The 17,126-nt window shown below is 45.9% G+C and overlaps 1 protein-coding gene across 2 annotated transcripts in view; it reads right to left on the bottom strand.

The window, feature by feature from the left end:
- Window positions 1–17,126, bottom strand: part of INSC (INSC spindle orientation adaptor protein) — a 120,878-nt gene that overhangs the window by 56,526 nt on the left and 47,226 nt on the right. For both annotated transcript variants that reach the window (XM_059929571.1, XM_059929572.1), the window contains exons 3-5: window positions 6,714–7,059; window positions 5,689–5,741; window positions 4,429–4,552 (exon numbers count right to left, since the gene is read on the bottom strand). In XM_059929571.1, the coding sequence (XP_059785554.1) occupies window positions 4,429–4,552; window positions 5,689–5,741; window positions 6,714–7,059 (523 nt within the window). The remainder of the gene's footprint in view (window positions 1–4,428; window positions 4,553–5,688; window positions 5,742–6,713; window positions 7,060–17,126) is intronic.

The following is a 17,126-nucleotide window of genomic DNA, read 5'->3' as shown; positions in this document are numbered from 1 at the left end:
TTTTCTCCCAGGGAACTTTAAAATGAGATAGAAGACCATTTTAAAATTTTGAACATCTTTATATTTCTCATCCTGGCAAGTATGTTTGGATCATCTTTATCTTGCTGTTTAATCACATTGCAGCCTCTGATTACCTATATTGGATAACATAGCTGAGCAAAATCTGAGTATGAGAAAAAGAACAGGAAAGCAAATTTTGAGCTTTAGTTACAAAATCTCCTTAGAGTCAATTTAATGAATGTAATATTTTGAGTCATTTCCAAGCCTTCTGGGAGCAAAGTCTAAATTGCCCACTGGGATTCCAGAAGGATCCACAAAGGAGTAGAGTTTGTTATTTGGGGGGATGGCTTCCTGAAGGTGTGAAAAGTCTGCCTCACAGGCAACTGACCTCCTCCTCCAAAGGGCCCAGCCACACCCCTGCCTGACCACAGCCAGATAGATGAGGCCAATAAGATAATAGGACAAGAACTGTGAACACGAAGGGGTAATACTTGGTCCCCACTCTTCCTGCTCCACTAGGGAGAGAGTTCAGCCGCACCACCTCTGCTGGCCTCAGTCCCCACCCCTCCACGTCACCCTGCCGAGAGGGTAAGGATGAGATAGTGAGTCTGGAAGAAGGAACCGAGTATGTTTAGCTTAGCGCCTGCCTCTTTCCTCTTAGGACGTGTCCCTCTGGTCTGACCTCTGTCACAGGATAGGTGCCTATGCCTCAGGTGAGGCCTGAGGTTGACCAGCTCTGTCTGGGACAGGGAGGGGAAATTTAGGGGTGAGATGAAGTTTTAACAAGTTCACTCAGCCAGAGAGCCAGAGATACAGTCCCTAACCAGTTTTATTAGAATAAAGGTGATATTTTAAACTAAAGTAAATATTGATTGATGGAATGAAAGGATGAATGCATATACAATCTATCCACATGTAGCGGAGTCGAGGATTCAGAGGTACAGGTGAGAGTTGATTTATTCAATAGAGAGTCCCCTAGAAGTCGTCTTCAAGTAAATCATCTTTCCTAAATCAAGTTTTTTCCTCTTACCTCCCACATGGCTAATCCTTTAATCCGAGAAAGTTTAATCCTTAATGTTCATTAATTTCCCATTGGTGGCTCCTAACGGTTAAGCCTTAAATTTCCAAGCCCACCAAGTAGTTAAATTATCTCAATAAATAATTAGTAATTAGGTGATTAGGAGGCTCTTTTTAGCAAAGCTTGTTGTTAGCTTCTCTTAAGGTAGCTCAGGTCTGTAGTGAATAAAGCCACTGACGCAATCAGAAGCGTGCCAATTACTCCTGCGTTGTCTTATTTAATGCTAACAACAACCCACGGTAGAGGTGAGGAAACTGAGGAAATTAAGTAACTTGCCCAAGTTTGTAGATGCAGTGAGTAGCACATTCAGGATTTGAACCCTGATATGCCTCCAAATGCCATGCTCCATCCACCACCCCACAAGGCTCACATTCATAGAATTACATACTATCACGATTGGAAGAAAACCTTGCAAGTCACTCAGTCCAACCTCCATCTACTGGCGATGTCCTCCCAGGCGTGACTTTCCCACCTCAGTGATGGGGAGTTCCTAAGGCAGCCCCTTTTACTGTGGGGCAGCCCTATTGCCTTGCCAACCCCTTTTTCCATGGAATGTCCTATAGATTCACTTCACTGGCCCAAGGTCCTTCTTCCCTTAGGAGGTAGCAGAGTTTCCATTCTTAGATTAAACATCCCTGCTCCTCCAACTATTCCCCACGTACCTTAATCTTTGGCCCTTCCCCATCCTCCTAGGAAGCTCCTCTGAGCACAATCATTGTCTCAATAACACATCTGGGGTCTGGAGCTGGACATAACATCGCAGGATGGAGCAGACCACTGCAGAGTAGCGCTATATTATCACTGCCCTTCTTGTAAGCACCATTCCACCATGTACTGTGTTTTTGTGGTGGGCGTGGAGGGGGGATGGAAAGAGTGCTGTTCCTCTGCTCAAGAGCCTACATGGCTCCCTAGTGCAAAAAAGGCATTTCCCAACTTGCATTTCCTGAAACACCAGCATCCCAGAATAGATGAATGGGTGTTTTAAGAATAAAAAAGATCTGTGACTAGGTAAGTTTGGAACACACTGCTTAACATTCATTCATTGATAAATCTTTATTGGATGCCTGCTGTACGCCAGGTACTGTTCTAGTCACTAGATATATATTCATGGACAAAAAAAAGCAAAATCCCTGTTTATGGAAACTATAGGGCAGACAAGAAATACTATGAATGTGTGAGGGCCTTTTAGAAGACTTGTAACACACAATAACACATCATAAGAGAAATGCTGATGCAAAAAAAAATAAGCTTAATTTCATTTATGTCAAGATACCCCAAGTGTAGGATCCTTGTATAATTGCTAACATCCTAGAGAAGAGGATTTGAGTTACCTGTTTAGGAAACACGTGCTCACAACACTGAACAGATTACCCTGCCTTCAGCTAGTGTAGCTCTTTATGTCACCACTGTTTTGTATGGAAACGTTCTAATGTAAAAGGATGCTAAAGATCAGCCAAGAAATATTAAGAGCACAGCAAGCTCAGCCCAAAGGAGGGCTTAGAGGACGCCACTGGGCATGTGGGAGGGAAGGGGGGTTGTCAAGAAACTAACAAATACGCAGAGGAATGGAGGACAGACACTGCCTCCCCCACCGGGGGAGGGGGACCAATGGGGGACTCAATTCTAAGAGAGAATCAGCTGATCCAACAGCTCCCAAGCTGAGCATCAATGACGCAGGTGGCCAGACTGGAAATGGGGCAGGATTTAGCCAGGGAAGTAGAAGCACCAGCTCAGGAATTCCACCCCAAACAAGGTCGGGATGAGGAAAAAACAGAATGGACCCAGTGCCCCAGGAAAACAGATACACAGTCGACAAAGCCCAAGTAGGCTCCTGACAGCCCAAGGAGCTTTTCCCAGGATTCTGTGACGGGGAGCATCAAAAAGACAAGCTACGCTTTGCTCCTGGTAGAAAGAGCAAAGGACTTCTTCCAAACCCAGCTGGCTTCCATTTACAATCCAACAGCACTCTTTTAAGCCCTTTTAAGTGAAGCTGGTACTGCCAGGCGAGAGGGCACCAAAATGGCCTAAAAAGTATCAGCGGGCACCTGTGCTCCTGCTCAAAAATTCCTCCAGGCTCCTCTCCTCCCCACCACTAACCTCAATACCCTCACTCATCACTCCTTCAATTTCTTCACCCACTTCAGCCCCATCTTCCACTGGGTCCCTCTGGGACTTGATGGTTCCATTTGGGACACTGGCCCTAGCTTGAACCACCACCTGCCGGTACGCGTGACTGTCAACATTTGTTCATCGTGTCAGCTCCGGGGCCCCAGCCCTGGCCCTTCCCTTCCCTTGTCCCAGACTCTCGGGGCAGGGAGAGTGAACTCCGCAGACCCTTCTGGGTTGGGAGGGTGAGGCTGCACAGGGCCAGCTGCCCCGACCAGCAAGTGAGCCAGGTCAGAAGGGCCTGTGCTGTGTACAAGACGAGCCAGACACATAGGAAAGAGAGAAAGGAAACTCTGGGATAGGTAGAAAGGCCAAGTTTGGAGAGAGGCCGATATGGGAAGGGATTTGTTATTTGTGGAAAGCTTTTATTTGGTGGTGGGAAAAGAATGGCAAATATGTAACACAATATTTCTGTAACTATAAATAACATGCAAATACCTTTCCTAATGAAAACCATATGGAATCAGCTTTTCTGGGAGGCTTTTAAAAATAGGAAAAGGCAAGAGAAGGAAATAATATGTATTTAACCCATACTATGTGCTAAGCACTTTTCATACGTTGTTTGCTTAGTCCTCTCACTTCTCTTCTGGGGAAGGTTTTCACTTTATATATGAGGAAAATGAGGCTATGGATTAAGGAATTTGACCAAGGTCCCATGATAAACCACAATTTGAAAGTAGAGCTGTCAGGTTCCAAAGCCCTCGTTCTTTCTGAAATCAAGCACCACCTTCCCTAGAGGCAGGGGCTGGACTAGCTGACTTTTCTAGATTCTTCTCTATTGCCAGGATATCCAGAATTGACTTGTTCCCAGCAGGTGCCCTAAGTCTTTCAGGAATATAAGGATCTATTGTGTGCACTGTGAACAATAACTCAACAGAGAAGATTTAAGGTGGTGGTAGCAGCACTGAAAGTGCAATTGGGAGATGCTGGGCTCTGCCACTGCCTTGCTGTGTGACCTTAGGTCAGTACCTGCCCTCTCTGGGCTCTAGTTTTCACATCTGGAAAATGCAGAATTGGGCTAGATGGTCCGGAAGGCTCCGCTCAGCTCTGACAGCCCTGTCTCTCAGGTGTTGGAGTTCGCTTTGGTGGTCTGAGGAGGATGTCCCCCAAGAAAGCCCACTTTAGTGCTTCCCCGAGCCAGGCCCAGTCCCTCTGCCCACCTCCCCTGTCCAGCGCACACTGACCTGCACCTCCCGGGTCAGGGCCAGCTCCAGCAGCTGGCCAAAGTGCTGGCCCAGCGTGCTCAGGGTCTCACTCACACAGGCCTTCATCGACTTCAGGATGTGCTCATTCTCAACCTGGAGGCACCTGGAGAAAGAAACCCTGGGTGGGCCACTGTAAGGGGCAGGCACTCAGCCCAGAGCCATTTTAGGGGACAGATCCGGGCCTGCAACAGGCCTGGTGGTGATGCAAGTGGCCTGGGAAGATGACATCAGCTCCTGGGGAGTCAGAGATGGAATATTCCAAGGCTGGCTCGTCCCCTGGCTTCCTAGTGTTCAAAGAAGTGCTGGCCTGAAAGAGGAGCTAACAGTCCATGTTGCCAGGAAGAAAGGCCATCAGAAAGCAGCCAAATCCATACCTCTGGGCTTCTCCCTGGGAGAATCTGCCATCATTGAGGCCAGGGTCTAGGGATGGTGGATGGGAGTCGTAGAGGAGGGCTGCTGGTGTGCCAGGTACGCCGTGCTCACTCTAAAGGCATATGGCAATGCCTGAGACCCTTTAAGAAATAGCTGCCTAAAGCGTGCAGACGGGAGCCTTGAGGATTTTCTCCTCACACAGGAAGATCAAGATCAAATCCACCCCTATGACCTGAGAATGTTTCACAATGGCAGGCCAAAGACCCCATGGCAGTCCTAGGAGTGTCAAGTTCCAGGTTTTTCTTCTAGGGCCTGGGGGCTGGAAGGGGTGAGGGAGAGTGTCAACACACACCCAGGTGTGCATACAGACAAGGTTGAATGTGTGTACGTTTCTGAGTGTAGACGTATGTGTGTTTATGTATGTGAGATACGGAGAAGAGGGTGTGAGTGTATTTCTGCGATTTCGTGAGTGTATGTTTATATATCTGTGCATGTCTGTGAAATCCTTGTCAATGTGTATGTGAGTATAAAGGTGTGTCTGCTTTCACCTTGCCTTGACTTTGGAGATCAAGGGGCTTCCCAAAGCTGTGGGAAACTTTTTCCTTGTTACCAACCCTCAAGAATCCTCTTTCTTCCTATGCCCAGGCCTCTCCTCTGCCTTTTACATTCTCCCAGGCCTGAAAGTGGAGCAGAAAATCCCAAGGGAGTCTTTTAAGGTTGCTGATGACAGTCAGCAAAAGGAAACTCCCAGACCACCACCAGGCCTCCCCACTCCCACTGTACCTGTGGGAGAAGATGCCAGCCCCTTCCCCTGCCTGAGGACGGGCTGGCAGACCCTGTCTAGATTCACCCAGAGGCCAGATTTACCTCTCTGTGACCGCTGACAGCTCTGAGCACTTCTCCATTAGCAGCTTTTCAATCTGCAGAAAAATAGATCAATTTTATTCAATTCAGTAAGCATTGGTCGAGGACCAACTGCTGAGCTGGGCCCTCTGGGGCATAAAGATGAAGAATCAAATCAGCCAATTTGGAAAACAAGCACATAAACTATAACACAGTGTGATATGGATGGCAAAAGAGATCATCCTCAGTTGCTTTGGGGGCTCAAAAAAAGAAAACTGAGCAATTAGTTATGCTGGGGGATCTGGGAAGCTTCGGAGAGGAAGGGGCATTTGAGCTGGGTTTTAAAGAATGAATAGAAGTTTCCTGTCTGCAAAGTGGAGCAAGGAAAAGGGTAGAGCACTAAGGTGCAAAGGGATGCCAGAAGAAAGAGAAATAAAGGGGGATTTTCAGTGGTTTGCTTTGGACTTGAAGGAGATTCAAAACCATGGGCTTTGGAATTACAAAGCCTTAGGCTGAATCCGGCTTATACCATTCACTGCATAACTTTGGGCAAGTTACTTGGGCTTTCTGAGTTTCTGTTTCCTCATCTATAAAGTGAGGACAACAACACTAGCTAATATTTTTAATTAATTTAATTTAATTAGGACTCAGTCCTCACAACAGATCTACGAAATAAATGCTATTATTATACTCATTAGGTTGATGGAACTGGGGCACAGAGAAGTTAAGTAACTTGCCAAGGTCACACAGCAGACAGAGCTGACACTTGAGCAGGCAGGGGTGTATTTAACCATCGCTCGGTGTCTCTCAGTGGTTATGTTGGCCTCAGAGGTTGTTCAAGGTAAATGAGATGTAGGTAAAAACATCTAGCACAATTCCTAGAACAGAGCAGATACTCAGTAAAGGTCCTTACTGTCTTCCCTGCTTCATTGGAAGTGGAGAGAGGTCCCAGAGGCAGGAAGAGTTAGGACTCTACACAATTCAGACCCACTCTTCTAAAAGGCAACCCCATTCTGAGTGCCCACCCACGCCCATGCCAGGCAACCCACCTGGCCCATCTCCTGCGAGGAGCTCCTGCTGGCAGCGCTGTACTCGCTGACCATGGAGCGGGCGTGGCAGGTCAGTCGCACGCTCATGCTATGGACGCGCGCCCAGCGGTCCTGGGCCAGCTTCTGCCCGATCCTACGCAGCTCAGTGCTGATGACCCAGCCCCGCTTGAGCAGCAGCTGCAGGGGGTCTCCGGGGCCAGAACCGCCTGCCAGGATGAGGTCGCCCTGTGCATCCTCCTCCAGGCTGATGGGCTTCGCCTGCAGGACACACATGCACTCACACTCCGTCATGAGCTTCAGGTCCTCCATCCAGCGCTGGACCGAGTCCACCTGCATCAGGTGCAGCCTGCAGTCAGGGAACAGTGCCATGAAGGCTAGTAACACTCCACAATTTCCAAAGGTTTCAATTCCAAGCCATCTGGTGTTTACTAAACACCTACTATATGTTCATCACTGTTTCTTGCGTTCACTTACCTTAATCCTCTTATTTCTCATTATGTCCATCTTACAGACAGTAAGATGTTTTGAGGGCAGATGACCAGACAAATCAGGCAATGAAGTCTGACAGAGTAGCAGATTATCTTTACAATAAGAGGAAAATAGAAATAGCCTAAATATTAAATATTAGCTATGTCAAGTAAGCTATGGTACAGCTACATGGTTATATAATGTGCACTTATTTAAAATAATGCTTTCCAAAAGTTTATAGCAAAGAAAAATGTGTGCACTAATAAAATAAACACACAGTATGCAAAGCAGTATGCAGAAATGTAAACACAATTATTATAACTATGTTTAAAAGCTATATCTAGAAAAAATATTTAAAAGAAATATTAAAATACTAGTGGTTCTTTATGGGTGGTGAAACAAAAAGATTTTTCATTTGTTTTCAACTTTTCTCTAATTTCCAAATTTACTTTCATAAGCATATATACTAATTTTGTAATGGAACAAAATTAACTCTATTTAGTACAACAGCATGAGAATATTGATTAGATCTTAAGATCTTTGTCAAATAAAATTCACTCCAAAATTCACTTAGTCAAATAACAGTAATATCAGATCATTAACAAAGCTTTGAACATTGCTTGAATGAATTATATTTAATATCACATAAGTGCCAGACACTGTGGGAAAAGTGGAGATCCACATGCCACGCCTCCCCTCTCATGGAGCTTTTGATCTGCCTAAAGAATCAAGACATAGTAATGAGAAGTTAAAAAACAATAGATTTCAACATCATTTGAAGGTTATGACAGAAGAAGACACACACGCTTAACCTTTAAGGCTGGGCTCAAGTCCCTTTGCCTTGGCTTGTAACAGTGTTCTAACCAGTCTTTCTGTTGCTAATCTTACCTGCCTCCAGCCATTCTCCATCTGCCACTAGTCATTCACTCATTCCACAAAAAAGTATTCAGTGCCTACTACGTACCAAGTACTGTTCTAAGCTGGGATATAAGAGGAAGCAAGTAGATAAAAATCATTTCCCTTGTAAAGGATACATTCAAGTGAGAGGACAGTCAACTTCCAAAGTAATTTCCAAAATAAATAAGCAATGCATACAATACGTTGGAGGTGGTCAGTGCTATGAAGGAAAAGAACAGGAAAAAAGGATAGAGAGTTGTGGGGGTGAAAGGGGGAGTAGGCATTGCAATGTAAAATAAGTGGATCAGAGAAGGCTCACTGAGGAAGGGACCTTCGAGCCAAGACGTGAAGGACATGAGGGAGTGAGCCATGTAGATATCTGGGGGGAAATTGTTTCAGAGAGAGAGAACAGCAAGTGCAAATGCCCTGAGGCACAAGTGTCCTTGAGATGTGTGAGAAAGACAAGAGTTAACCTGGCAGAGAATGGGATGGAGGACTTGAGGTGAAAGCAGTGGAGGGTGGAGGTGAGCAGACCCTATGGAGCTGTGTGGGACAAGGTGAGGATTTGGCTTTTATTCTGAGTCAATACAGCACCCAGAAGGCATTGATGAGGCCAGGTAAGTAGGGCCAAGGTATCAAGCAAGACTGAAATGATAGCGGAATGCTCCAATTATCATGGTTAAAATCACGCCTTCATATTTACTGTTATTTAAAGAGGAGTAGGACTTTCTGAACAATGCAGCTGTTTGTCTATAAGGCTTTTAAATGTAATTTTTAACCACAAAGCTTTTTATGCAAATTGTGCATGTGGTTTCTTATATCTTTTTAAATTGTTAAAAATAAAAGCTTACCAATAACCTTTCTTTCTCCCTCTCCCTTCATGAAAAATAGCTATTATATTTTGTAAAGAATTTGAATAGATGATAGATGGATAGATAGATAGATGAAAAATCACTTTGTGGATATACCACAATTTATTAAACCATTTTCCCACTGCTGGGAACTCACTTTGTTTCCACTTCTTGGCCACTATAAACACACTTACACATATGCCCTTACATAACCAGTATCTTCATTCTATGCCATAGACCCCCAGGAGTAGGAGTGAAATTCTATAGATGTTGCCATATTGGCTACCCAAGGCAGCAATGCAGCCCATTCCCCCAACAATGCAGGAGAACTTTCTATACATATATCTTGTTACTCCCCTGCGTGAGTCCTCAGTGTTCCCCCACTGACCACTCCCCCATAAGTTAAAATTCCTGAGGCTCAGATGGGGAGTTTCCAAGATCTGGCCCCAGCCTCCCTTCCCACACATCTCCCTTTTCCATCTTCCCTCATATCTTAGCACCCTCACCATAAACACACTACACTCCAGGCACACTCAACCTTCCTGTTTCCCAAGCGTGGCTCTCTTTTACAGTCTCCCCCATGGCCTTGCACAGACAATTCCTCTCTCAGATCGGAATCCCCTTTCCTTCCTCTCTACCTGGCAAGCTCCTATTAGCCCTGCAATACCCAGCTCTCGTGTTACTTTCTCTGAAGAGCCTCAGTCAGAGCTTATCAGCTGCCCCCCAGGACCCCCACCTCTCTGTGCATCCTCCATTGGAGCACTAATAACGTTCTATTGCAATTTGTATGTTTGTCTGAACTCTCCAAGTCCTGTGAGGGACATCCCTCGTGTCTGGTTTATTACCAGTGCCTGACATATACCAGCTACACATCTGAACGAGCGGCAGGCATTTACTGCCATGCCTCTGCAGAAGACTCCACCTCCCCAGGGAGTACCCCAAGAACAATGTCAACTAAAAAGAATGCACAACCTAAAAACTGAGAATTATGTTTTATTTGGCGGACAAAACTGAGGACTTCCAGTCTGGGAGGCAGCCTCTCAGAACAACTCTGAGAGACTGCTCCAAAAAGGTAAAGGAGGAACCAGGATATATAGGATATTTTGCAACAAAGACCAAATAGTCGGAACATCACAACATTACTGTTAAATAAAGAAAACCAGACATCTCAAGTTAATGAATTTAACACTTTACTGTGTATGGGAAGATGCAAGAGTCTGGGCTCACTGAAATCATTCCTTTGATATGTACCTTAGCTATCTAGGGCCCGTATCCTGTGCTTTCCCATCCTGCGTCCCCTCAGGGTGGCTGCAGAGGCTGAGGGCTTGACTGCGGGCAGCCCATTTGTCTCCATCCTGAGTTCCCTCGGGGCTCACCTTTGCGGGCAGCTGTAGTGGCTTGATGGCTGCAACATCCTTCGTTTACTGATATGGCGGGCAACATTTTTCATTCACGACAACATGATTGGGAAGGTGATATAGAGGATGGAAAAGTCTATGACCCTCATGTTCTAGAGATACAGAACTGGGAGGCAAAGTGACCTAGGGGCTTTTAGGGGGCAACAAATGAACTAGCTACTCACTCACTGACTCATTCTCTCCATAAACACTATGCAGTGGACATCTGTTGTTTTTTTCTTCCCAGCAACCTCCCTCCTTCTGCCATCAGTAGCAAAGACGAGTTATATTAGCTGCCTCTTGGGGCAACCTAGGCTTCAGTGTTTCTCTCCTCTTTGGGGAAGGCCCCTCCTCCCAAACACAGAGTGGTCCCCCAGGAGAAATATCTGCACTGTGTGAAGACACCTGTGGCCATAGCTGGTGGTTAATCCATGGGTGGGCTCCTGAACTAAGCTGCATGAATCCAATTCCCTCTCCCCAAACTGTGAAACTTAGAACCAAGAGTTACACAGACTGGAATTGTTGGACGCGGGTCACGTTCGTGATGGCAAATTCAGTTGTTCCACCAGGAACTCCAGCATCATTTGGGGACTGGGAAATAAGGCCAAGAGTTAACTTCTATTGCTTGCAACCAAAGGAAACTTTTCTAAAGCACAAGTTCACAAATAACTAAGCAGAGTTGAGTCGGTGCCATCCCTTAGAGAAAAGGTTTTCTGGGAATTCAAAGAAGGGAGCTACTCCTTTCAGTTGGAGATCAGGGGACGGTTCACGTAGAAAGTGGCATTAGAGTTGGGTAGGGTTCGGACACACGAAGACAGCGGGAGAATCTTCCAGAGTGCAGCAGACAACAGGACAATGAGTAGGTTAGTTGGGCTAGAGTTATATATTCTGGAAAAGAGGGAGCTGTGAAGGGCAAATCTGGAGAAGGGGGAAAGCCCTGATCTTGAAAAACTTTGAAGCCAGAGTAGGGGTTGGGCATTTACGCTGAAAGCCACAAGAAGCTATCCAAGGGCGGCAGGCAGGGCAACAGGGGTAGAGACCAGTGGAGTTGAAAGACTCCTACCTAAATCACAGCAGCTGGAGCCAGCACCCAGCACAAGGGGAACCCATGGTGCTGGGGTGGGCTCTTAGCATGTCTCCCTGTGGAAGAGCTCTGGGGTCCTCACGGGGGAGTTACTCACACCCCCTTACTTCTGGCCTGGGTGGGAAAGGGCCGTGGAAGAACCAGGTAGAGAGAAAAAGGGAGTCAGAGCCACCACACGCCTCTGGTGTAAGCCCATCCCAGGAGGCCTGATTAGATCCCAAACCCATATTTTCATCACCTGCCTTCACCCCCAACTCACACGCAGGCATTACTCAGTTCTTGCTGTTTAAGATCTTTAAAAATTAAAAAGAAAGTGAGATTTTAGAAACTGTGTTGATTAAAATCCTAGCTGATTTATCACTCTGCTGGTAAGAGAAATGGAATGACAAAACTTGATTTCCCCAGTGTTTGTGCATTTGTGCCCATGCGTGTCCGTGTTTGCTGATATGAACTCATTCGGGTGTCTGTCTATATTGTCTGTGCGCCGGTGTCTGGGTGTCTGGGTGAGAGTTTGTGTATCTCTACCTGCGTAAATACTCAGATGAGTTTGTGTGTTTACTGGTCTTGTGCCAGAGAAACTCGATGATTAAAAACGGATGGGGTGGGGTGGGGCTTGAGCGTGGGCTGCGCTTAATCACTCAATTCCAAAGAAAAGAGTATACTAAGTGGAGAAAAAAAAGTAGCTTTGCAGTGGAGAAACCTGGCAAATACCACCTTAACCAAGAGATCAAAGTGAATCTCACTGCTGATAAGCCATGTTGATAGCATGTACCCCTGATACAACGTGATGAAGACACTTCACTGCTGCAGCGTTTTCCCTGAAACCCATAACTCAGTCTCATCATAGGAAAAACACTGGGGACCCAAACCAAGGGACGTTGTACAAAAGACCTGACCAGTACTCATCAAAACGGTCAGGGTCATCAAAAACAAGGGGAGACCGAGAAACTGTCACAGACCAGAGGAGACTAAGGAGACGTGACGACGACGACATGTAACAGGATGTCCTGGATGGAATCCTGAAACAAAAGAGGACGCTCGTGGAAAAACTAGTGAAATCCGAATAAAGTCTGGAAATTAGTCAATAGTAAAGCACCAACGCTGCTTCCTTAGTTGTGGCAAATGTACCAAGCCGCTATTAGACATTAATCAGAGGAACTGGGTATGGGGTATATAGAAACACTGTGCACTATCTTTGCAACTTTCTGTAAATCCAAAACTACTTACAAAATTTTTTTTAAGTTTCTTTTAAAAAGATGAGGTTCGGCAGGGAGGTGGAGTCCAGAAGACAAGCCTGAAGGTTTTCTACCCCAACTCGACAGAAAGAATCTCACATCACTTGTTTCTTCCCCAACCAGAAGCATGGGCTGAGACGGTCTGTCTCTCTGACTTTGTGTCGTGAGCCCCTCAGAAAGAAGCCTTAGAGCAGCAGTCCCCAACCTTTTGGGCACCAGGGACCGGTTTTGTGGAAGACAATTGTTCTAGGGACCAGTGGCGGGGGTCGGTGTGTGGGGTCTGGTTCAGGCGGTAACGCAAGCGATGGAGAGTGGCAGATGAAGTTTCGCTCGCTCGCTGCTCACCTCCTGCTCTGCGGCCTGGTTCCTAACAGGCCGTGGACCAGTACCGGTCCACAGCCCGGGGCTTGGGGACCTCTGCCTTAGAGCATCAAAGCTCCAGTGGACGGGAAGGAGAAACCTGGCTAAGGAGCCTGACGCGGAAGAACAGAGGGTCCCCAGTTGGGCTAGGGGATGGAAGTTGTCCTCTCGGGGGAAGAAACAGTGCAAGCCTAGCTGGCTTTGCCTTCAGTCGACCCCATCAGCTGCCCTAGAGCCCAGCAAGGGCTGGATCCCAGGCCAGCCTCTTGGACCTGCGCCTTCTATGCTTAGCTACCTCAGGGAGGCCTCCCTCTGGCGGTCAGGCCCTCAGACTGGCTCAGGAAGATCCCGCTCCCTCCTTAATTGCCTGAACAGGCCTTGAACCAGAGCTTCCTCAGGACAGAACCGCTTATCCGGTAAAGGCCTTGAGCATAAGAGGAGCTTCCGCAGGCCCAGGCCAACAAGGTTTGCACATCTGCATGTAGGGGTAGAAAGAGCTGGCTCTGCTGCTCATAATCTGTGTAATTGAAGGCAGGCTGCCACTGCTGCTGCCTTTTTTTTTCCTCCTTTTTCTGATATTTTTATTGAAATAACATATGTATATAAAAGTGAACAAATCATAATATCAAGCTGCAGTTCGATGAATTTTCATAAGGTCAACACACCCTTGTATCCAGGAACCAGATAAAGAAATAGAATATTAGCAGCATCCCAGAAGTCTCCCTTGCACCCCCTTCTGGACACTCCCCAGCCAGAATAACCAGTATCCTGACTCTCACAACATACATTAGTCTTTTGAGTAGGTTTCTTAACCTCTCTGAGCTTCAATTTCTTCACCTGTAAAACAGAGATAATGATAGAACCTTCCACAATGAGTTGATGGAAGCATTAAATTAAATGGTGAACGTAAAGGGTCTAGGACAGTGCATAGCACAAAGGAGATGCTCAAAAATGTTCATTCTCTTTGCTGCCTTTCCCCATATGCAACACTTTAGCACCTCTAATAATTATAATAGAGGCTAGAATTTAGTGAGCACATTCCATGTGCTGAGCACTGTGCTAAGTGCTTTACATGAATTATTTGATCTACTCAGGACAACTGTCTGAGTTGGGTCTTATTATCATCCCCATTTTACAGATGAGGAAACTGAGATGCAGAGAAGTAAAATCACCCAGGTAAAAAGCAGTAGCACTGAGATTGAAACCCTAGTCTCTCTGGTTCCAGAGTCTACTCTTAACTGCTATGCTTTACTGCTTCCCATTCTGCCTGCCCCTCAAAAAAGAAGAAGAAGAGCAGAGAGCAAGATAAGATGCCTTAACACAGGGAGATATGCAGGGCCATTTTCCCAAGAAAGAACTTCAGGGGCTGCTTATCAGCAACAGGAAGATGAAGGAAAGCTATGAGCCACTGGCTCTGCCTAAAGCTCTGGGTCGCGGCAGGACCAGGATCACGGGCCCCAGAGATGTAATTGCTGCTTTCAGGCCAAACCCACTCCCGGCCGTGCAGTTCCAGGAGCTGCCTTCCAGGGTGACAGCCTCAGAGATGAGGACAGACAAGGGGCGCCTGTGGGGAAAGCAGAATCTGGTTTTCTTTAAGAATGAGCTTAAAATAACTTCTATTTCTAGAGATTGTTTAAACAGTTACCTCCTCTTTCTCCCCCAGCAGCAACCAAACATACAGAGAAGAATAAACGAGCAGAGTAGTAAGCCCATGGACCCCTGCCTCCTCCTGACCCCACTCAGTGGCTCATCCCACTTAGGTCCAAGGCCAGCTCTGACCAGGGAAGGGAGGACGTCGGAGGTTCTGGCCCACCAGCAGGTGGAGGGCAAAATGGGTTGATGCTCAAGGCATGTATATACCGATGAAGCCTGACCTTGCCCAGCGTGCTTTGCACCCAAGCTGCCCTCGTTACAACTAAACCATCGGGATAATAATATAATTGTGTTTAGCTAAAAAACAAGTAATAGAGAATTGGATGTAAAGCAGCTCTGCAGTCACAGGGAAAGGGAAAATAGACAAAATCCACCAGTAATAACAACTAATATTAATTGGACCCCAGGACTGTACAATTATCAGGTAGTATTTTATTCTCACAGTAACCTGATTAAGTGAACACTCTTACTGTCTCCACTTTACGGATGAGAATACAGAGGTACAGAAGGCTTACATGACTTAAGAGAGCCAGAACTCCATGTAGGCAGCCTGATTTCATAGACTATGTGCATATTGGCCATACGAAATGGTTTCTCCACCTGTCTCTCTCGTCCACCAGACTTTGAGATCTCCTCAAGGGCAGGCACTGTCTGATTTATCTCAGCATCACGAGCACTCAGCATAGGGCCTGACATATAGCAGGTGTCAATATATACTTAATTGAATCAAGTAAGCCAGAGACCACCTGGGAAACGGATTGTGAGCCTTGCCATGCCAGATGAAAATATTTCCAGAACTTGCAGTGTGTCATGCAAGATGAGCATGAGTGCCCTGACCTGGCACATGGATTGGAATCCCTGAACTCACCCCTTCCTCTCTTCTGGGGCTATACTTCAGAAGATGTGGACTCTGTCTTTGACTTGGATGTCAGAAAAAGCATAGGTCAGCTCCTTGCGATAATTTTTTCCCTGTGGTTAAAATTTGAGGTTGGGTAAGTAACTAGATACCACAAAAGACATGATAATAAACTTTTTTGTTTTGAATAGAAATACTTAAAACAGGTGTCAGCAGAATCAGAGAGACCTTTGTAAAAGGCATTGTTCAAACATTCCTATGTTCCACCAAGCAATGCTCTGGTTGGGTACAGCTTGGACCCTTAGCAACCATTATCCCAATTCTCAGAAATTTCAGGCAAATGGTTTTCCAGTGAGGTGTGGAGGTATATAGCTAAGCCTTGGAGAAGTGGCTGAAGGGAGGTCTGAGCTCCCATAGGAAGTGCCTGTCCCCACATGATGCCTGTAACATAAAATATTCTCAACCAGTTTGATAAGGTTTAAAACAATCCCTGGTCAATTCAATGAAACACTACAGATGCTGATCCTGTGCCAGGCTTTGTGCTGGTGACCCTTGCCCTTAGGAAGCTCACACTGTCTAAGAGATAAACAGACGTAAACAAATATAGCCCAACCTCATTCTCATCTTAACACGATGTACCATAGTGTCAAGTATTTCTAGGAGTTCCTAGAGTTCATCTCATATATATATTCCCCCCCCAAAAAAGACTGGTTCAGTCAACCACAAGGCAGCATTGGATAATTCTGTCATCTTTTCTTCCTTTAGCAGCCTTACACTAGGTATAATTCTAGTTGCCAGGTCCTGCCAGGTCCACCCAGCATGGCTGCCTTTCCTTCTGGGTAAGATCATGCTGCCTGATCTCTACTAGACATCTCTGACTGTCATAGTCACTGCTTCTTCTCTTACTGCTGCATCTTCTAGGTACCACTGTGCTGGCATCAGAGCCAGGCATGACACTGGGTCTTCTGGGCATCATGTGGCTTCTGTTGGGTACCAGTGCTCCCCTCAGAGCATAACCCTGGAGCTAGATTGCCTGGATTAAATCCTAGTCTGCCACTTGCTAACTACAACTTTGGGAAAGCCTCTTTGTATTTCAGTTTCCTCTTCCTCAATGGCAAAAGGGAGTGATAATAGTACCTAACTCCTAGGCTTTTTGTGATTATTAAATGAAGTGAATATATGAATATATGAATGTATATATTCACACACATACATATGTATACAAATGTATGTAAATATTTGCTTAGAATAATGCCTGATAGACAATATTGTGTGTGTTAGTTATTTCTGGAGTGATTTGAATTAAAGCAGCTGGTAACATCAGAACTTAGTTACTTAAAAGTGAGAGAAATAAGGAAGAATTCTGGAAAGATGAGAGTAGTGGCAGCATAGTTTTTCAATCACTCCAATTCCCCATATAAAAACTTACAGAGCAACTAGATAACAAGGCCAAAACCCCATGGATAATATTTACAGCAAAACTAGATGATAAAGCATTCCTACAAACCTCAAAATACAAGGGGTGGCGGGGGCGGGGGGTGGGCAGGCAAACCACCTGCAGCTACAAGACTGCTCGGTATCATCTGTATGAGAGGAAGAAGAAGGAAACAAT

Source organism: Balaenoptera ricei, chromosome 8 (genome assembly GCF_028023285.1).
Source record: "Balaenoptera ricei isolate mBalRic1 chromosome 8, mBalRic1.hap2, whole genome shotgun sequence".
Classification (NCBI taxonomy): Eukaryota; Metazoa; Chordata; class Mammalia; order Artiodactyla; family Balaenopteridae; genus Balaenoptera; species Balaenoptera ricei.
Note: the sequence above shows the minus strand (reverse complement) of the source record. Positions and strands in the feature narration are given on the sequence as shown.